This window comes from Nansenia antarctica (genome assembly GCF_963989245.1).
Source record: "Nansenia antarctica genome assembly, chromosome: 5".
Lineage (NCBI taxonomy): Eukaryota > Metazoa > Chordata > Actinopteri > Argentiniformes > Microstomatidae > Nansenia > Nansenia antarctica.
In genome coordinates, this window is record NC_137690.1 from 18732611 (window position 1) to 18748016 (window position 15406).

General features: G+C 45.4%; 1 protein-coding gene across 1 annotated transcript in view; it reads right to left on the reverse strand.

Moving 5' to 3' along the window:
- Positions 1 to 14204, reverse strand: part of ep400 (E1A binding protein p400) — a gene marked incomplete at its 5' end in the record, with an annotated part of 28588 nt that extends 14384 nt beyond the window's left edge. Inside the window, 22 exons of the mRNA XM_080531437.1 lie at positions 151 to 338; positions 481 to 650; positions 804 to 990; positions 1183 to 1319; positions 1468 to 1642; positions 1835 to 2004; positions 2120 to 2256; positions 2352 to 2529; positions 2734 to 2924; positions 3093 to 3206; positions 3339 to 3428; positions 3528 to 3585; positions 3676 to 3725; positions 3823 to 3901; positions 4010 to 4150; positions 9103 to 9288; positions 9391 to 9690; positions 9793 to 10190; positions 12037 to 12150; positions 12404 to 12488; positions 12655 to 12762; positions 12882 to 14204. Coding sequence (XP_080387563.1) covers positions 151 to 338; positions 481 to 650; positions 804 to 990; positions 1183 to 1319; positions 1468 to 1642; positions 1835 to 2004; positions 2120 to 2256; positions 2352 to 2529; positions 2734 to 2924; positions 3093 to 3206; positions 3339 to 3428; positions 3528 to 3585; positions 3676 to 3725; positions 3823 to 3901; positions 4010 to 4150; positions 9103 to 9288; positions 9391 to 9690; positions 9793 to 10190; positions 12037 to 12150; positions 12404 to 12488; positions 12655 to 12762; positions 12882 to 14204 — 4579 coding nt within the window. The remainder of the gene's footprint in view (positions 1 to 150; positions 339 to 480; positions 651 to 803; positions 991 to 1182; positions 1320 to 1467; positions 1643 to 1834; positions 2005 to 2119; positions 2257 to 2351; positions 2530 to 2733; positions 2925 to 3092; positions 3207 to 3338; positions 3429 to 3527; positions 3586 to 3675; positions 3726 to 3822; positions 3902 to 4009; positions 4151 to 9102; positions 9289 to 9390; positions 9691 to 9792; positions 10191 to 12036; positions 12151 to 12403; positions 12489 to 12654; positions 12763 to 12881) is intronic.
- Positions 14205 to 15406: the final 1202 nt, after the last annotated feature.

Below are 15406 nucleotides of genomic sequence, written 5' to 3' on the forward strand. Positions count from 1 at the left end.
TTAGTTTAGTTCCTTAACATAAAATTAAAATTAACATCAAGTTCTTAAACTGATTAAACAGCATGAAACCCATGTGTGAAGCCTAGTGTATCCCTGTCATAGTAGAGGGTATATCCCCAGGTGCAGCAGGGTATTGCGGTGCAGTCTTACCCTGTGTGGTGGTAGTGGTGGTGGTGACTGGGGACTTGCCCCTGGCCTGGGCAGGCTGAGGGGCAGTAGTAGCAGTGGGGGTGGTGGTGAGGGTGGTGGTGGCGGCTGCAGGACGTTGACCCACAGTGCTGGTCAGGGGGACCAGGCGACCCTCCGGCTTTGTACCGTACTGCACGGGCTGGAACAACCTGTCACAGGAAGTGTCAATCACATCACAGAATGACTCGACAAACAAAAAGGTCATACAACTAGGCTTAGAGCGACTGAAGCCACATCCTCAACGGTGTGTGTTGCATGGGAGGGTTTTATGAGAGAGAACAGTACACACACCTCATGGGTTTGATCTTGCAAGGCTTGAGTCTGGCCGGTGGGTCCGGGGCACTGTGGATCTCTTCTATCAGCTGACGAGTGACTTTCAGTTTAGGCATCGTCTCCTCTGTCTCATAGCGAGTCAGTCTGTTCTCATTACTGATCAAGTCAAACAGGGACAAGTCCACCGTCTGGCATAAGGGACAAAGGGAAGATGAACTTTTGAAGATGTCGGCTCTCAGTCAAGGAATCTAAATGAATGTGCTTCTTTTGACTCTACATGAGGAGCAGCAGCTCTGTGTGTGGTGTGTGTGTGTGTGTGTGTGTGTGTGTGTGTGGCCTACCTTCCACGGGTCATTCTGCAGGGCTCCCAGCACCAGGGAGGGGGTGTTGTACTGCAGAGAGGAGCACACGTAGGAGCTGCCTGTCTCTCGGAGGGTCACCAGGTCAGGGTGGTTACAGATCCGCTGCAGCTGCATCAGGACCTGCAGTACGCTCACAAAATGACCCGTCTTCAAGGCCTCCTGGGCTCTGGGGAGACGCAGAGTAAAAAGATATGCCAGTGAGTGACAATGCAAACAAATGCAATAAGTTATAACTGTGCTCAAAGATGCAATACATGATTGTATAGGAACATAGTGATCATGCATACAGTCAGCTTTCTAGAGAGTTTGAGGGTCAAGTTGACGTTTGGGGTGGGGGGGGTGGGGGAAGACAACTCACCCTGGCTGAGTAAGGATGTCCTCGTACATGCTCTTCTGTCTGCCGGAAAGGCGGCATTTCAGAATGTGCTCATACTTCTTAGGAAGCTGCTTCTCCACATCCCTTTTGGAGCGTCGCAGGATGAAGGGTTGGATCATCTGGAGAAATAAATCGGATTCAACATCGGTAATGTTAGTAACAGCTAACATGTACAGTACATTATTAAGAGGTGTTTCAGTGCCTTTGACCATGACTGGACTGAAACATTCGCCACACTGGTATGAGGAAACAGGGGTTAGTACCCACCCTGTGCAGGCGGATGACCAGTTTGTGGCAGTAATCCTGGTTCTGGTCTGTGCCTGGCTTCACAGGGAAGTCAGTGTAGGCCCGGGTGATGCCTGGCAGGAGGAAGTGGATCATGGTCCACAGCTCCTTCAGCGTGTTCTGCAGTGGAGTGTTGATCAGGAGGATCCTCTGCTGACTGGAAAACAAACCACACAAACACACTGTTAACGTTGGGTCATTTCCCATTGTGTAACATCCCTCAGCTCTGCCCATCTTTAAGAAGAGGTTGAGGTTTTTAAAAAATAAAAAAAACACACAAAAAACACAAACCTGTATTTCATTGCAAGCAGACATCTGTATGAGTGGTGTTATTTTTTAAACCACCCACCTCTTGAGAGCAAAGACGGTTTCCCAGTGTTTCTCAGACATGTTCTTGATGAGCTGCACCTCATCCAGGACCAGGTGCTTCCACCTCCTCCTCAGGAAGTGGCTCTGGTCCTTCAGAAGCAGCTTGTAGGACGTCACACACACGTGGAAGCTGTTGGCCTCCCCCCACCACTGAAGAGACATCAACAACACAGGACAGGTTGTAGGAAAACAAAAACAGGCATGCACAGCACACGGCGTAGAGAACAAAATGAAAATGGCTGTCAGCAATTCATTGATCCGTTACCGATCTCTTTGATCTGCGCTCCCGCCTGTTGCCAAGGTAGAGGAGGATCTTCAGGCCAGGGCACCAGCGTTTAAACTCCATCTCCCAACTCAGGATCTTACACGTCCTCACCACAACCAGGTGGGGGCCCCAGATTCCTGAGAAAACAGCCGTTTTATCTCCAAATGAATAACTTTAAACACATAATATACAAGAAACATGACGGAAAAAAACTCTTTCAGCTGCAGCATACCCTCCTGACAGGCCAGGTGGGCCAGGTAGGCCACCGTCTGCACGGTCTTGCCCAGCCCAGTCTCGTCTGCTAGGATGCCGTTGAGGTGTTTCTTATGGAGGCTAGCTAGCCAGTCCACACCAATCTGCTGGTACTCCCGCAGTGAGCCGTGTAGTAGGACGGGAGCCTGGCTGCGGACCTGAGACACATGACACAAAGTCTGATTAGGAGCGGGGTGGGGCAGGTGACACACAGGTGACACAGTGGCTCCGTTTCTATAAAGCAACTGAAATTGGACAGTCCATTCACTATTCCATTCACTAGCAACTATGTCATTTGATGTTTCTAAACCGGTGATGCCACACTGCCAACCAGCGGGTCATTGTGAGACATCGTGACTCACAGCTGAGGTGGTCCTGGCGCTGCCCTTGGGTAGGATGAGCTCTGTGGCTGCAGCCACCTCGGCAATGTCCTTCTTGGGCTTCCCGTCAGCGCCAGGCGGGCTAGCCTTCTCAGCGCCCCGATACTGGTCCACACTGAGCAAGGAGTCGATCAGCACAGCTTCATGGGGGCTGCCCAGAGGGCCGTCCATCTCTGAGAATAGAAACAAACTACATCAGTACCACCGAGGGAACATCTCTGTTCGGTTTGCTGAACCGTCGTCTTTGGAACAGATCATCTTAGATTGTCAATGACTGAAATAAGGCATGGAGATGGAAATGGTTCACAGAAATGGAGCTTATTTGTAGAGTTTGACTGCACCTTCAGTCTCTTCCCTGTCCTCCTCATCACTCTGTGGGCTGGGCTGGGGCCAATCAAAGTTGTCAGCATAGGCACCAGCATAATGCTTCACCAGCGCATCCAGAGGCATCTCAGCTGAGGACGATACAGGACACAGAGAGCTATGGTTCAGCAGCACAGACAGTGACTGACATAGGGGCAATATAATAATGTAATAAGGATAAATAAATGACTGAAAAAAAAACAGAGGAAAAAACAATGCCATACCATCTTTAGCCAGCTCCGCCAGCTCAGTTTTGGGATCAGCTGCCACCTCCATGGCCTCCTGCTCCTCGATGGTGCTCTCCTCATCCTTCACTGTGGAACATCACCAGACCCACATGGTAAACCACTGTTCACTTCACACATGTAGTTAGAGCAGAGGTAGATCTGGACACATTACAGTTGGACACATACCTTCTTCATCAGCCAATGAAGTGCTGGATTTTCGCTTCCTGGTTGAGCTGATGGGCTCCTGATGGAGAAGGTGAATGAAAGTTAATGAAAAAAACAAACATAATAGGTCTGGCCATTCTGAATAAGAGTGCTTCTGTTCAGCACCTACCTCTTTTTCAGCTTTCTCTCCGGGCAACTGAGCCGGTTTAACACCTTGTCCTGTGATTTAAAATATATATATATATTAGACATCAATGTTAAAAAGGTATGAAATATAAATAGTTTTAAGAATTTAAATTGGGATGTTGAAACTCACCTTTGCTTGTTGCTCTCTGGAGGCCAAGTGCTTTCAGTCTTTTCTCATAAATCTGAAACTGGAGTTTAATTTCAACAACCTGAAAGAAACCAAACGGTAAGTAATCGTTAGGTTGGAAATAATTAATTGCATTATTGGTATATTGAAACAGACAACAATGAACTGCTTGAACAACAAGAGAACATACCTGTTCAATGTTAGACCAGAAAAACTCCACCTCACGGGCAATGGTGCTAGCGATGTGACGAAGCCGCATTTCCTCGTCTTTCTTAGACCTTTCCTCCACCTTTTTCTGTTCGTCATGGTAACGGGCACAAGTGCGAACCAGCTGGGGAAAGACACTTGTATCTTAAACAAGGAACAGACTTAAACCAGAGACAAGACTAGGGATGTCCCGATCCCATTTTTTCACTACCGATACCGATACCTGGGCTTCAGGTATCTGCGATACCGATATCAATCCGATATTTGTATTTATTGTTTTACTCCTGAATAATAACAAATACTTCCCCAGTATATAGTCCACAACAACAGTTGGCTATTAAAGACTGCCAGCCTTTATTCAAGCAACAAAAACAGTACTCTGCAGTACTCAGTGACCAACTGGTTTAAAGTTAAAACTATTTAAACTGCAGCATTCAGCATTGTAAAAAAAAAAAGAGTTACTGTCTGATTTCTAGTTTTAGTGCCTTCATGTTTTTATTCTATTTATCTTCTCTTACAAATGGCAAATCAATTATAGCACCCTTTTTAAAAGTGTAGCCTAGTGACGCTGCTGGTGAGACCAAAAACCAGTCCCAGAATCAAAGGGGTGTCAACAATATCTGCTTTTCGTTTTTTTCATAACAGGCAACTTGGAAGTTTTAAAGTACCACTCGATATAATATACAACAGTTTAACGATCACTAAATACTTATAATCTGTGGGTTGGATTCACTGTTGCCAGAGGCTACCGGTAAGTGATACCTGGCTTGTAAACATAGTGTAGCAACCCTGTTCATTAATGTTCATTAATGCTTGAGTTCATGTTCATGTTCGCACTGTCACTGTGTTGTGTGCCAATGCACCCCTGTGATTGGTGGAGGTCACGGGGGGGGGCGGGTGCTGTGTGTGTTGTTGAGACCGTTGGGAGAGAGAGCTCCGGTGAACTAAGAAAGTTGTGTATGAGATAGTTTACAATTAAACGCACAGATTACATGAGAGAAGCTATCTGTCATTATTTCAACCACTGTCCAAGTGGGGACGTTACAATACTTTCGTTTTAGCACGAAACGTTAGCCGCTAGCAGCGTTTTTAGCAGTCACCATTCTTGAGCAAAACATTAATACAAACAAACATTCAAATACTCGTGTCGTCTTGAATTTTTTTCCGATTTCAATGTATGACGCATCATTTGAAAGCTTACCATCTGTAGTTTCAGACTATGTAAACAAACGAAAAATTACGTAAGCAAATGGTTTATGATTTCACCAGCTAGCATCATGACATTGTCAGACTCATTACACACAGGTAGCTACTAGCCAACTCTCATGCCCGTGACCACTGACTACTACTGTTGTCATCACGTGAGTGACACGCCGGAGCCCCAGATCGCTGCCTATTTTTTTTCTGGTGCGATCTGCGATCCAGCATTCAGGACCGATATCGCGGCGATATGCGATATCAATATCGGAACATCCCTAGACAAGACACTCACATGTATGTTCAAATACTGTAAGTAGTACTCCAATATCAACCAACAACTAGGCCTGCAGGACATGAACAAAATATTAGTTGCAATATATCTAACACTTGGTGAACAACTTCTTATTTCCACTGGACATGGTTGAAAACAAGTGTCAAAGTTAAGAACAGTATTTGAATAACAAATGTTTACTAATACCGGTAACTACTTTTAAGCACTGTACAGTGTCCATGAGTTTTAGTTGAGTGTCAAAGCCTCTGGATATTGCATGACGTGTTCATATTGCAGCATTGATAGTTGTGCAGCTGTACTCCAGACGCATTTCATATAAACCAATATGCTTTCCATGTAATGTCTGCTGGTACAATGTTTGTTTTTTAACAGAGAGGAGTCCGGCCACCAAAATTATTCGGCCCGAAAATAGCAAAGAAAGCACATCTAAATGTGTGAAAAGACCAAATGTTTACCCAATACAAGACTTCTTTTGATGACACGATCAAACAGTGCAAGCAACCCATGCTGTTCTGTGAATGAGATGAGCATTGAGTGATGACTGCCTAACTGCCACGTCATGTAATTACAGCAAACATGCCGGCAGTTCGGCATCTGTTCTCTGAATGACAAAGAGAGGCAGATTCCGACATTAAGACTTCCGTTTTTTGCGATGTCAAAATAAAAGTGTGAGCTAAGCGATCACTGGAAACTGATGCGATCACAGTATTATGTGGCAGCTGCTGGTTAAACAAGCCGGTGGTGGGGTAACAAGCCGGCAGTAATGTTTGGACTTTTATTTAGAAACATTTTTTATACATTTCAGCGTTGTTGAAAATCAATGACACACTCACTAGTCACCTAACACAGCTTGTTTTGTGAGCCTGCTAACAATGTAAAGTAGTGTTATAGTTAATTAGGTAGTAGTGGGGATCCATTGCACTGCAATATTTTGGCTTGACTAGCGTGTTTCATTGATTTTCAACAACATTGAAAAATATTTCCGTGTCTCAAAATAAAAGTCAGTTTTTCAAATAAAAAATCGTAATTATGACATCACATTCTTCTTACCAAAGCCTTCAACATCTACAGGTCTCAGACTGCTCTTTCAGGTGTCTACTCCCCCATTACCAGTGAGGAGCAGCCCTAAAGTGACTGACAGCAGACACTTGTCACGTAAGGGTTAAACCTTATTTTCTGCTATATCCACTAGTCTTTGTTAACTAAGGGTCAGCTGTAGTGCTCAGCCCAACCAAGAGCAGAGAGACAGGGAAGGTAGAAACACAGAACAAGAGAGCCAGGACATGAGAGCAGATCTCAACCCTGGTCTCAGAACTAACATGGGAACTTGAAGCATCCAGTTTACCTTAAGAATTAATTAGATTTTAGGGATGCTCCGATCTGGATTTTTGGGGCCGATACCGATCACCGATTTGTTTCCTCAAGATCAACCGATACCGATACCGTTTTTTTTTTTTAAATACATAACTGACTGGATAGCCTAAATATTTTTTGCTTTTTAGACAAAAGTTTTGATCCATTAGGCATCAAGCAAACGCAGACCCATTTTTATGGCATAGTAAAGGTCTGGCCTATCACCCAGTTAGGGCCTGAAGCCCAAGTCAGTCGATATGGCTGTATAAAAGACATCATAAACGTGGCCTTCATGGTTTACATACTGTTACGTCCTCCTATGTTTTCTGTTCAGTTATCTGTCTTCCCCAGGAAAAAAAAAAAAATAAAATAAAAAAATCGTTTTTTGCGGTCATTTGGAGTGAAATCGGCCGATTTAAATCGGTGGCCGATAAATCGGAGCATCCCTATTAGATTTATAAGGGACATTTAACTGCAGTATTACTGACTTTGTGTAATATATTCTTTCAATATTTTTTGTTGTATTCTTAGCCAATATAAAATATGTATTTGTGATACAGTAAGTCTTAGTATAGTTATGTATGTAAGTATAAGTACACATTTAAATATTCCACCCTATAAGTGTTAGAATACTTAGCCTATAATAACCTATAGTGCAGGGGTGCTCACACTTTTTAGGCTTGTGAGCTACTTTTCAAATTACCAGCTCAACAAGATCTACCAACCAAATAAAACATATTGCCATTGCTGCGAACACAAAAATGTACTGTAATAATAACAAATTAAGGCCACGCTACACTGTTTCAAAATCAAAGAAGAGATTTATTAAACTATATAACAAATATTCACACTGGTAGTCCATTAACATTAACATTAACTCAGGAGCTCTGAGTGGTTTACACCAGACTGGCCAGTGCCAAGCCAGGTGCCATCGACGTCTCCGGGCGGCGGAGTGTGTGTGTGTGTCTGTCTGTCTGTCTGTCTGTCTGTGTGTGTCTGTCTGTCTGTCTGTCTGTCTGTGTGTGTGTGTGTGTGTGTGTGTGTGTCTGTCTGTCTGTCTGTGTGTGTGTGCATGTGTGTGTGCTTGGGTCTGTCTGTCTGTCTGTCTGTCTGTGTGTGTGTGTGTGCTTGTCTGTGTGTGTGTGTGTGTGTGTGTGTGTGTGTGTGTGTGTGTGTGTGTGTGTGTGTTGTGAGGCGGCGCGGGGCTGAGTGATGCCCTCTCCTGTGTGGTCCAGACGGGAGGCGTCCCGTCTGGACCACACAGGAAGAAAAAAAAAAATGCCGTGTGATCTACCCACACTACCTTCGCGATCGACCGGTCGATCGCGATCGACGTAATGAGCACCCCTGCTAGTGTTATACACTCACTGGACAATTTATTAGGAACACTATACTAATACTGGGTAGGGACTCCCTTTGCTCTCAAAACAGCCTGAATTATTTGTGGCATTGATTCCACAAGATGTTGGAAACATTCCTTTGAGATTTTTCAGGTGCACTTTCAAGCTGTGAATCTCCAGTTCTACCACATCCCAAAGGTGTTATTCTATCCGTCAGCACATAATAAGTGTGCCATTCTATCTATTGGATTCAGATCTGGTGACTGGGAAGGCCACTGAAGAACACTGAACTCATTGTCATGTTCATGTTTGAGACAACTTTTGCTTTGTGATAGGGATGCACCAAAGGTTCGGCCACCAAATGTATTCGGCCAAATAATAGCAAAAAAAAAATCGGTATAATCCGAATGTGTGAAAAGACCGAATGTTTACCACCAAATAGTGGCAGGGTTTTTCCTGCATAGAGAATTATGAGGCGGCCGTCTCAGTCATATTTATTGCCGCCTCCAGCTCTCGACAAAACTCTGACTTATTTTCTACAAGCGTTGCACTTAAAGACATTTCCAAAGTGTGCCAAGCAAATATTCCCCTCACCATTACACCTCAACCAGCTTGGACTGTTGAAAGGTGTACAGGTATTTCTACTAAAGTGTTTTGTGAGTGTATACATAGGAAATGTATAGGTAATGTATTCATTTTAAATAAATGACATTTAAGAATTATCACTGACTATGCTGTTTTTGTAAAATAATGTATCGTGTCCATGCGTTTTTGTTTTATTGAGTGTCAAAGAAAAGACATTGCAGCCTCTTGCATTGTGGATATTGCCCATGTTCACATTGCGATATCAATAGTATCTGATATCCTGTGCAGCCCTACCGCCCTACATACCTTCTTTGCAGAAGCCACCTTCCACCTCCTCTCCTGAGCAAAGTCGGCGGCCATCCACTGCATCTCCTCCAGTAGGTAGTCCCAGTGGGACTTTGGCCGTGACGACTCCATGAGCTTGGGTAGTCTGCTGGCTGACCATTGGCCCTCTTTCCTCAGCTCAGAGATGCGCTGGTGCACCTGGCTCTCCTGGGGCATCAGAGAGAAGTCATGTCATGAGAAGGCTCTAAAACACCGGAGCATCTGCAAATACATATACCTGTATATTCATGCTTTGAGCCAACTCCTCACCAGTTTGGCCTGCTCCGCTTGTTTATCCTGCGAGTTCTCCTGTGATGACTGCATACCCGAGCCCTGACCAAAACCACCCATTTTGACAGTGGAGGTCCCGTTGGGCCCGGCCAGTTTGGACTGTGAGACGGGGTTGATGTTGGACACGGTGGGCCGGAGGAGCCCAGCAGCGTGAGGGGAGGGGACAGAGTTGGGAGCAGAAAGGGGCAGAGGAGACATGGATGATGTGGACAGGGAGTTGGTCATCATTCTTTGGCCAGGCTGGCCGAGGTCTGCTCCAGGACGAGCAAGGGCCACCGTCTGATCAAGAGGGAGAAAGGATAAGAACTGTTGACCTAAACACCTACAAAACACAACCAAAGACACACCATACCATGTTTAAATGGATTCCTGTCGACTCACCGCTTGGCCTGACTGTAGCAAGGGCAGCGGCTGCTGCAGCTGCTGAGCCTGCATCTGAAGGTGAAGGCCAGACTGCATCTGCTGCTGGAGCTGGGCCTGGAGCTGTGTGTGGGGGTTCACCTGGGCCATCATGGGACCAGCGCCCTGCACCTTCACCTGGGCCTGGAGCAGACCAGCAGGCTGGCTGGAACTCTCCACCAGCTGGGACTGCTGAGAGAGAGCCAGGGGCATGCCTGCCATGGGGAGGCCACTCTGGGGCAGCCTGCCTGGCAGCTGGGGGGGAGGGGTGTGCAGGCTGGCAGCATTCTGCACCGGAGGCCCTTTGGATGGGTCATACTGCGGCTGGATCTGTTTCTGTCCTGCAATCTGGACCACCTGGGGATTTGGGGGCATCCCGCCTGGAGCATAGTAACCAAGTCATAGGGAAAACAAGGTATAGAGAGCAAAGAAAGAGAGAGAGCGGATAAGAAAATGTGTGGCTGTGAGTTTGAGTTGCTCTGGTTGTTCCTTCAAAGTGTTCTTACCATTCCAGCTATCTCTGAAATTAGGGCCTGTGAAAATAAGATTCTCAGGTGGAGCATGTCCTGACACCTTACTGAGGTTCAAATGAGCACTAAAGTGGGACAGAGAGGGCTGGAGCCTTTTTTCCTCTGTGAGTCTAGCATTTATTTTAGATTTGACTTTGGCACCTTAACTCATGGTGTATTATTGCAGCTAGTAGATGCTCTGATTGACTACAGCATTGCATCAGAGTATGGAATCGAATCATATAAAAGTGTTTAGAGCTGCTATTGCTATTCTATTGCTGCTCAGAACATATAGGCTATCCTTTATGAATGTACTGTATGAGTCCAAAGCAGTGTACTTTCACTACTGAGGAAAAGTGAAAATTAATGGAAATTATACAGCACAATGATTAGAGAATAAATCAAATCAATGTGATCATCTACATGTTCGTCAAATTAAATACTACTTTTGTTAATGCAAAATTGTTAAATCAAAATATTATCTTCAAAACGTTAAGAGAATGTGATTAAAACATCAAAACTTGTCATGCATTAATAAAGGTTTTCAGAGAGTTGCAGCCAAGGAAGTGAAAGAAAGAAGAAATGTTTTGAAACAAAATGAAAAAGAAAGAAAACTGTTGAAAACAAAAAACAGAAGGGAATAAAATGAAAGGAATAAAACTGAGCAATCACTATCACAACAAGAAACACCAAATGTTCAGCATGCATGTCATTCTAGCTGGAATAATGGCATTTAAATGCCTTTTATTTTGTGGAGCACAGACAACAGCGAAGCAGAGAACTGAGCAGGAGGACACACATGGGGGTCTTGCAGACAGCAGGCCTGAGCGGAGCTGTGCACACTAAGCAGCACCTGCCTTACCTCCCTGACCGTCACGTCTCCTAGACGACATCAACACCTGGCCCTGATACAACCACACCACCACAGACGCAAAACCTGTGCCATGACTGCACCAAACCTCTTCCACACGACTCCCTTCCTACTGTGACTGAGGGAAAGAGGCCAAGTCAGAACGGTATGCCATGGAAACAAATGGAGGGAAACCAACAAAAGGTGAACATGGAACAAGACAAAAGACAACACTCTTGATGAGTAAATTGAATTTAGGATTGAGATGCATTGAGAATCCACGTTGACAATGCAAGGATGGACAGTTGATATGGACGGAAGTGCAGGAGAGGGGATGAGAATGGTGAATTAAAAAGAAGGAACGGAAACCAATCATCGAATGAGCAAACATGCCCCCCACTGGAAAGAGATTTTTTTTTTTCCAGAGTTCACCCTTTCCGTGATCCGCTTCCGAATTAGCCAAAGCTTCAACGGGTACAGGAAAGCCCGTCCAAACAAAGACGATTGAGAAGAGCAAACTTCAGAAAAGAAGAGACAGATGGAGGACGGATGATCAACACAACATAAAAGTAAAATCATAAGACATGGCAAATTCCCATTGAGTGGCTACTCTTCTTCAGACTTGGGTTTCTTCTTCCCCAGTTTTCCCATTCTGATAAGAGTGCTGGGAGAGCTAAGCCTGAACTTCCTGAGGCCTGCTGGGGCGTCCTGCGGATGGATGAAGACCGATTTGCTGATGCTGCTTGGAGGTTTTCGTTGGAGACGTTGGGACGTTGTTGTAATTCAGTTTTGGTCTCGTTCGTTTGAGGATTGGGATACGTCCAGCATCGAACAGAACACAGAACTGCCTGGTAGTAGCACTCCTACCTTGCGCTGTCGGCATAAGCTGCTGGAGTGGAACACCAGGTGATCCTAAAGCACCAGGATGCTGGAAAATCATCCCATGGCGACCAACTTCAATCCGGCACCTCTTAGCCTGATCTGGGATTTAAAACACACAATACCCTCGTAACGCAAAAAACACTAAGCACACAGCAATGACCTTCTGAAAACCATACAGACCACCTCTCCTTCCTCGGGTTAAGACTTCTACACACAGCGCTAGAAGATGCCAAATATCGAAAAGCAGAAGCAATTTGAGGGAAAAGAAAACCAAAGAAGAAACAAAGAGAAAGAAAAGGGGGAGGAAACAAACCAACAAAGGAGCCACAGGAGTCTGCTGTCCTTGCCCTACCTGCTTGAGCCATAGCCTGTTGCCTCTTAAAAGCATCCATGTCCCCTGGGTTTGCCATACTGCCAGTTGCTGCTCCTGGGTGACCCTATGAAGACAAACTCTCCAAAGATTAGCAAGAGACTCCTTCCTACATATATAATAAAAAAAAAATAAAAAAAAAAAAAAACATTTCAGAGAAGGTCCGAAAACAAACAGCTCCATTGAAAAGACATCTTCTCTGTGTCATTTGGTGCCTCATCACAGTTCTTCACCTGGAACTGCTGCTGGGTAGAGAATGCTGCTGAAACATTGGCTGGAAGTTGTGTTGATATGGCAACTGGTGTCCCTGACTGTCCATCCTTTCCAGTGACAAACTTGACCTGGGAGTGGCACAGAGATTTGCAATATATTCACATTGGAAAACAAGTTAATATACTCTAAATATTCATCTATAAGACATGAATCAATAGGATGGACACTCATCAAACAGTAAGAATACCTCATCATTGATGACCTCAGACTGTTCTTCCTCTTCCTCCTCATCCTCAAGGTCTAAGTCATTCTGCCTCAGATAAGTGAAAAGCGGGACACAGGGTTTCTTCTTGAAAGCTAAATAGTCCATCATGTTCCCCTGGAGGTGCTGCAGGAAGAAGAGCTCAATCAGGTAGTCTTTGAACACCTCTTTCAGGCCCTCCATTTTTTTTGTGTGGTGCTCCAAACATTGCTTCCTTAGCTGTGCAACTTCTGGGTTAGAGGGTGCAATTTCTTCTAGCTTTTTAGGTGTCTGCTTCTTGTTGGATCCCATTGCCATGTTGGTGGGGGTGAGAGGAGGGTTGGGGATCCCTTGTGGAGGGTTGGTGAGGGACGGGCTGGAGGGAAGTACGGTAGAGGGCATGCTGAAAGATGCAGTGGCAGCTGTTCCAACTCCAGCTACCACACCCTGTGGAGTCTTCTCAAATATCATTGGACGCGCCAGCTGCCCTTGAATGATGCTGCTAATTTGAGGTGGTAGGTTGGAGGTGGTTATGTGGCCTGGGCTCCCCAGCGTAGGCAGAGCAGTGCCACTGGCCACAGGACTCTGAGGTCCATGGTGGTGGATAGTACCTCCAGTCTGTGAGTGAGGCTGGGAAAGCCTGCGCTCCCGTACAGAGCCTGGCACCCCAGGCGATGCCAGCTGCACCTGCCCAGCCGGAGCTGGAGCCAGCTGTGTCAGCCCTGTCCCGTCCTGGTAAACAAAATGCCCACTTCCAGGGGGGCTGCCCAAGCTGATTTGCCTCACAAGCATGCCAGCATCAACAAATCGCGTGGGACTCTGTCCACAGACACCTAATCCTGTTCCAGGGGCCCCGGGCCGTTGCACTCCCTGAAGGGGGACTGGGCTGTGCTGGGTGGGGCTTTGGGGCTGCATGGGTTGAGGGAGGGGTGAGGTCACCTGGATATAGGAGGATGGGGCGTGCTCAAACCTCCACTGGGGGGTCGAGTGCTGGAAGCCAGGAGAGGCTGGGTTCTGGAGTGGGAGTGGGGTAAGGGTGATCTGTTGGTTGCCTGTCACCATTTGACCCACATTCTGAAGGGTGATGTTCATATTCTGCCCTGTGACGGGGCTGCGGCTCATGATTATCTGGTAGTTGGGGGACTGGGGAGCTGAGGGGCTGGCTGCGGATGCAAATGTGGTCACAGGTGATTGAGGATGATTGGCTGTTGCTTGCTGTTGTGTTGTTGCCATGGTCTGCTGCTGCTGGTCTTCTGCTTCAGACCCAGTAAGGGACATGGATCTCTGAAGTTGCCGTTGCACATTCTGTTGTCCACTCCCATGGTGCATTGCGTAACAGTTACTGTATTTTTAAACAGCACCTGTAAAAGAGAAACTCATTAGTAAAACCATACAATTGTATACACAATATCACATAGTAAAAAAATAGCTGTACAAAATTGTTAATGACAATACATTTTCTCATAATGCAATACATATCAACATAGACACAAGCCAATAAAATACCTTGTATTATTAATTATATTATACAGAATGCAATCTCTAACCATGGTACGATTGTTATTCCCGATTTGACGGGTCTGACTAATCCCTGTAACGAAAACATTACTTGGAACATTAGTCGGTTTCACAGACGAGGCTCGAACCTAGTCCTGAATTAAATCACACTTTCAATCTCCATTGAAGACGTTTTTCAGTCTAGGATTAGGTTTAAACCTTGTCTGTGAAACCGGTTAATGTTTTGAATTTAACGGGTTAGCAGCTGAGAGAAAATAACTTTCATAGTTTTCCTTACTTGTCAGCAGCCCCAATATAAAGAAAACAACAACAAAAATGTTCCTAATTGTCCAGCTAACTGCAAATAACAACATTCTGTTACAGCACCGTTTCGTTCCATCTCAGCAATTAAACTGATCCCGTTTTGACAGCCAATCTATGCTATCTGGCTACGAGACAATTGCAGTAGCTAACGTTAGCTGTCATTTGCCAGACATTTTAGACAGTTTGTTGCCCTTTATGCCAGTCTATGTAACAAGCCACGGGCCTTATGTAATAACAACCCACGGAATATGTGGCTAATTGTTAGGACATTCTCTCAAATTAACGTTAGCTAGCTAGCTAGCTAGCTTGTTGGAGCTGTCTAGATAGCTAGGCCTTCTCATACAAAGGCATGGAATATGTAACGTTATCCACCATTTAGCTTACACTATGCTGCTGGAGATAGTCCGTGTGTTGACGACATGTGAATGGTGCTTATCTCCAGAACACATGTTTAGGTAATGACGCTACGCAGAGCGATGTGTCTCTCCTTCGTGCTAACTGGCTGCTAGCTTGTTGTCTTGTTAGCTTGGCTGGGAAATAGAAAACCGGATCCAGTTTACTTACAGCGAATAGCGCTCCCGTGGTAGTCTCATCAACCAAAGGACCTGCTATATCATCAAATACACAAATCATTAATAAATGAATACTGTTACACCTAAATAAAACCGTAATACTGCATTTAATGCTTTGGGCACCTTTCATTCAGAAAC